At 59.2% G+C, this 5,499-nt stretch overlaps 1 protein-coding gene across 1 annotated transcript; it reads left to right on the top strand.

Annotated features, from left to right (window-relative positions):
* Positions 1 to 3,144: 3,144 nt before the first annotated feature.
* GBX2 (gastrulation brain homeobox 2) lies at positions 3,145 to 5,054 on the top strand. The gene is made up of 2 exons (XM_021536078.3): positions 3,145 to 3,652; positions 3,999 to 5,054. Exons 1-2 carry the CDS (start codon positions 3,145 to 3,147, stop codon positions 4,520 to 4,522), a joined length of 1,032 nt encoding a protein of 343 aa, XP_021391753.1. The 3' UTR covers positions 4,523 to 5,054.
* The last annotated feature ends 445 nt before the right edge of the window (positions 5,055 to 5,499 follow it).

Here is a 5,499-nt window from a genome sequence, read left to right as displayed (position 1 = left end):
CTTTCCTAAGGGGGAAAAAAAAATACTTAAAAGCGCTGCAGGGTGAGGTGATTTTGGTGATTTTGGTGACGTTTCCCACGCAATTAAAATTTCCCCGGCAAATGGAAGAATTAGCTGGAGAGAGCCTCTGGAAGCGCGGGTTTGCTTTGCAGAAAGGCGGCGGATTCTCAGCGGCTGGAACCGGAGCTGTGCCCGCTGGGGGTGCCCGGCTGGGGCAGCGGGAGGTGCCCGAGGCCGGGCTGGGGCAGCGGGAGATGTGGCACCAAAGCTGCCCCCTTCTAGGGTGCCCCCGCGCCGCTGCTGCGAGGTTTTTTGGGGACAAACGCTGCCCGAAGCCACCCGCTCCTGAGCGATTCCCGGAGCGGCGTTTTGGGGCCGCATCTCCAGCCCAGGCCGGGTGTGCTCCCCCTCCGCGGCCCGGCCAGGGCACAGAGTGCTCCCCTAGTCCAGCCCGACCCTCTGCAGGCTGATTTCCCCCAAATCTTTGCGTTTAGCCCCGCTCTGGCGGAGCTCCCGTGGGGCTCCCCTCGCTCCTGCTCCACTTCCCAGGCACAATCGCTCCCCGCTTGCTCCTGCCACAATCAGGCATCGAGTTGGTTTGTTGGTTTGGGTTTTGGTTTTTTGGTGGTTTTTTTCCCCTCCGGGAGAAAAAAAAAAAATCAGCTAATTATGCGCCGAACAAAAAGCCCATTCTTGCCCGAAATAATACTCCCGTCCTGCAAAGGCACTTGTTTGTGGGCAAATTTTGAAGGGGGCTGACAATAAAAACAGCTGCAGGAGCTGGGTGTTGGTACACATTTCCATGCCCGGCCGGATTACTGTGCCTAATTATCCCTGCCCTTCCCGCAATCCAGCGGGGTTTTCCTGGGGAAAAAAAAAGGAATTTTCTGCCCCTCTTGGCTGGCTTTGCAGGAGAGGACTGCGATGGCCGGGTGGAGCACGGGGAAAGGTAAAAAATATGGGAGAGGAAGAGCGGCCACGAAGCATCCACGGGGAAAATCCCACCCTCTGCGGGGCTGGGAAAAGCCCGAGCGCCGCGCTGCTGCACATATGGTGGCCTCCGCAAGACGGAGCCAGGACATATGGAAATGAGCTGGATAAGTAAACTTTTCCCAGTCCCTTCAAGTCGGAGATGGGCCCCAAAAGTGTTTGTGCACACACATCACACAAGCCCCCCTGCCCATCCCCAGCGGCAGCTGCTGCCGTGGCCATCCCCCCCTCCGTGCCACCGGCCACACCTCCGGGACAAATCCTTCCGATCCTTCCTGCAGCGGGAGCGCAGAGACGCCCAGACCCCGCTCTGCCTCACCGACAGGGGCTCGGCACCCCAAAAGCTGCGCCCGGGCAGGGATGGGGAGCCACATGCAGCAAAAACTGCGCCGAGGCCCTAAAGTAACAACCTGCCCCCCCCCTAATTGTTTCTGCCGAGAAAAGAACGTTTTCAGATGGTGGCTGAGGATAAACTGACCCAGATATCCGGGCACGGGCAGCTCCCAGCCCCCGCTCGGGGAAACACCGAGATGCGGCAGCGGCAATTTGCCGGGAAAGGGAATTTTGGGGAGCGCTGAAAATGCCACTGGCCGAGGGCCGGGCGGGAGGTCGGGACCCCAGTCCCAAAACAGGGCTTCGTTTTGGGGCGGTCCTGGGGGATGTGAGACCCCCTCGGAGTTTTAGGGGGTCCGGAGGGTGCCCGGCCAAGAGGGGTCGGATGTGGGGGACGGAGCGTGGTTGTCCCCACCGCTGGCAGCGACATGCCACGGGGGCGGCAGCGTCCTGCGCGACATCTGCCACCCTCCCTGGCGAGTTCGGGCAGCAATTACAATTAGCCGGGAAGGAGCGGCGGCTCGTTAAGGGATTCCCGAGCCGGCGGGCCGGGCGGGAGCGGGGTCTCCTGCTGATCCTTAGGTTTTGGGGGACCCTCCCCCCGGCCAAAGCCACTTTGAGGCGGGGTTTGGCTACAGAACCCCCCCGAAGCCAAGCGCAGGGGCACAGCCAGCAGCATTGTCCCGGGAAGACTTCAACTTCCCGAGGCAGAAGGGATCCCACCCCCAGTCAACTCCCCTCCTTTCTCTTTTTTTTTTTCCTTTCTCCTTCTTTTCTTCTTCTTCTTTTTTTTTTTTTTTTCCTGCATTTAATTTTATTTCCCAAACCACTTGATCTTTGCTTGGGAACCTCCATTAATTGCCTGGGTTTGCCTCTTCGCCTGGTCCCTTTATCATTATTTATGGCCTTTGAAATTGTGTAAAGTTCCCTTGACGTTCAATTTACAAGTTTGGGGGCTTTTTTTTTCTTTCCCCCCCCCCTTTTTTTTTTTTTTTGTTCCAGCTTTTGTCCTCGCCAAAGACGTCGTGTTGGAAAAGGCTTTGAGCCGGCCAACATGAGAAGCTCGCCGGAGAAAAGGGAGCAGCCCCTCCATCGCTTTTAATTCCTCCGTGTTGCTGAATGGCTCTTTTACATAATTGCAGAAGCAATTTCAAAGCCAAGCCAGGGGCTGACTTTACCCAGAACCACATGGAGCCTATTTGGGGGCTTTTCAAAAAAAAAAAAAAAAAAAGAGAGAGAGAGAGAGAGAGAGAGAGAGAGAGAGAGAGGGGAAAAAAAAAAAAGAAAGGGGGGCAAAGAAGGGAGGGGGGAAAAAAAGAAGGGGTGAGCGTGAATTAAAAAGAAACAGTAAAAAGAAGGAAGGGAGAAGGCAAGGTGCGGGCAGCGGAGCTGTTGCTGGGGCGCCCGGCGCGGCCGCGCTGTCCCGCGGCGCTCACGCGTGGGCCGGGGCGCCGCCAGCGGGGCGGGGCCTCCCGCGCGGCCCCGCCCCCCGCCGCTCCCGGCCAATGGGCGGCGGCGGCGGCGGCCACGTGGGGCGGGCCGGGTTCCCAGGCGGCCGAAATGTGAATGGGCGCGGGCGGCGCGCGCGGGCAGAGCGGCGGCGGCGGCTCCGCGGGGGCGCAGCGCGGGCGGGGCGGCCCCGAGGTGCGGCAGCTGCCGGGCCGCGGCCCCGCTCCGCCCGGCTCTGCCCGCGCTCTCCGCAGCCGGCACGCCGCCGCCGCCGCCGCCGGGCGGCCGGACGGCGAGGAGGACGAGGAGGAGGAGGAGGAGGAGGAGGAGGAAGGTGCTCGCCCGCCCGCCCGCTCCCGCCGCCGCTCCGGCATGAGCGCGGCTTTCCAGCCCTCGCTGATGATGATGCAGCGCCCGCTGGGAAGCAGCACGGCCTTCAGCATCGACTCGCTGATCGGCAGCCCCCCGCCGCCCGCCCCCGGGCACTTCGTGTACACCGGCTACCCCATGTTCATGCCCTACCGGCCCGTGGTGCTGCCGCCGCCGCCGCCGCCGCCCGCGCTGCCGCAGGGCGCGCTGCAGCCCGCGCTGCCCCCCGCGCACCCGCACCACCACCAGCTGCCCAGCCTGCCCTCCGGCTTCTGCTCCAGCCTGGCCCAGGGCATGGCGCTCACCTCCACGCTCATGGCCACGCTGCCCGGCACCTTCCCCGCCTCCCCGCAGCACCAGGAGGCCGCCAGGAAGTTCGCGCCCCCGGGGAACTTCGAGAAAGCCGACGGGATACCCCCGGACGGCGGCGGCGACGATGGCAAAGCCTTCCTGGGCAAGGACGGGGCCCTCCTGCCCTTCCCCGCCGCCGACGCCGTCCAGGCTTCCCTCGGTGAGTGAGCGCCGGGGGGGACCGGGGGCCGCCGCCCGGGATGCGGGGGTCGGGAGGTGCGGGGGGACCCCCGGGAGGAGACGGGGCCGGGCCCGGGGCGCCGCCGGGCCGGGGAGAGGGGAGAGAAGGGAGGGCTGAGCTCCCGCCGCCGCTCGGGGAGCTATCGGCGAAATCGGAGCGAACGAAAGATGCGCCAGCGGATAGAGGGGGAAAAAAAAGGAGGAAAACAAAACAAAACAAAAAAGGATCCCCGAGGCATCAGTTTTGGGGTGCTGGAGCTGCAGGGCGCGGGGGCGCGGCACGGAGGGTGCGGGATGCTAACGGGAGGCCTCTGCTTCCTTCCCAGCCGGGGCTCTCCGGGGCCAGGGCAAGGAGGACCCCAAAGCAGAGGAGGACGCGAAAGGCAAGGAGGAAAGTTTCTCCATGGACAGCGATCTAGATTATAGCTCGGACGACAACATCCCCGGCCAGGCGGCTCACAAGGAAGAGGACTCTGGCAACGTGCTGGAGGAGAACCCCCAGAACCCCCCCAATTCCACCAACACCACGTCCACGGGCAAAAACCGGCGGAGGCGAACAGCCTTCACCAGCGAGCAGCTGCTGGAGCTGGAGAAGGAATTTCACTGCAAAAAGTACCTGTCCCTGACCGAGAGGTCCCAGATCGCTCACGCCCTCAAACTCAGCGAGGTGCAGGTGAAAATCTGGTTCCAGAACAGGCGGGCGAAATGGAAACGGGTCAAGGCGGGCAACGCCAACTCCAAGACAGGGGAACCTTCCCGAAACCCCAAGATCGTGGTGCCCATCCCGGTGCACGTCAGCAGGTTTGCGATCAGGAGTCAGCATCAGCAGCTGGAGCAAGCCCGACCCTGATCTCTCCCTCCTCCCGCGCTCAGAGCCACAAGTTTTTAAAGGGAAAAGTTTCCAACCCGGGGTTTGAAGGCGACCCACCCGAATAAAAACAAAAACGAGAGAAGCAACACAAAAACAAAACAAAACAAAAAAGCCAAACAAAAAACCACCACCAACAGCAACAAAAAACCCCACCGCAAAAACCCTAAAACAACACGAAAAATAAAAAACCCGCGCGAGCGCATGGCAAATCCCCAGCACGAGCGAACTTCAGAGCGAAACTTTCCGCTCACCGCGAGGGGAAGAGGCTTGGAAAGAGTTTGGGTTCGGAGCAGGGATATCCCAGCTAGAAGAGACACGCAGACACCTCCGCCCCCGCGCACAGAGATATTTCTTGCGAGGCTGCCCCGCTTCGGGCACCCCGGGCTGCGGCGCGGAGCCGCCGCTGGATCCCCTCACCGGAGCATCCCCTGCCAAACCCGCGGCGCCTTTAGCCACCTCTGGCGTTTTCTTTCTTATTTGCGGGCGAAAGGTAAAAAAAACAACAACAAAAAAAAAAAAAAAAGACGAGAGAACAAACAAACAAAACAAAACAAAACAAAAACCCGAAAGAAAACTCAGTTTCATTTCATGCCTTTTTTTATTGTTTGGTTTTTATTGCCGATGGCTGAGTGGCAGGCACTGGGAAATTAGTTTTTCAAATTTTTTTTCTTTTTTTTTTTCTTTTTTTCTTTTTTTTTTTTTGCCTGGCTTTCTGTCGATTAGGTTTGCCTATTCTACCAAGCCATGTTAAAGGAGAGAAGGGGAGGGGGGGTGGGGAAAGGCAAAAGAAAAAAGAAAACAAAAAACAAAGCAGCACGATCTTCACTATTGTGTTTAATTTATTTCAATGTAGCTTATTTCCTTATAAATTATGAAATTTAAAAGCAAACTAAGTCTTGTGAATAAAAACTGAAAAAGAAACAAAAAAGACTGAAAAAGAAAAAAAAAAAGCCAAA

The sequence above is a fragment of the Lonchura striata genome, chromosome 8 (assembly GCF_046129695.1).
Source record: "Lonchura striata isolate bLonStr1 chromosome 8, bLonStr1.mat, whole genome shotgun sequence".
Lineage (NCBI taxonomy): Eukaryota > Metazoa > Chordata > Aves > Passeriformes > Estrildidae > Lonchura > Lonchura striata.
The sequence above is the reverse complement of the archived record's forward strand: the minus strand, read 5'-3'. Positions and strand labels throughout refer to the sequence as shown.

Excerpts from the sequence above, each read along its gene's own strand:
- GBX2 (XM_021536078.3), top strand. The coding sequence starts at position 3,145 with ATGAGCGCGGCTTTCCAGCCCTCGCTGATGATGATGCAGCGCCCGCTG. Across the intron at positions 3,653-3,998 it reads CGCCGTCCAGGCTTCCCTCG|CCGGGGCTCTCCGGGGCCAG; the intron begins GTGAGTGAGCGC and ends CTTCCTTCCCAG.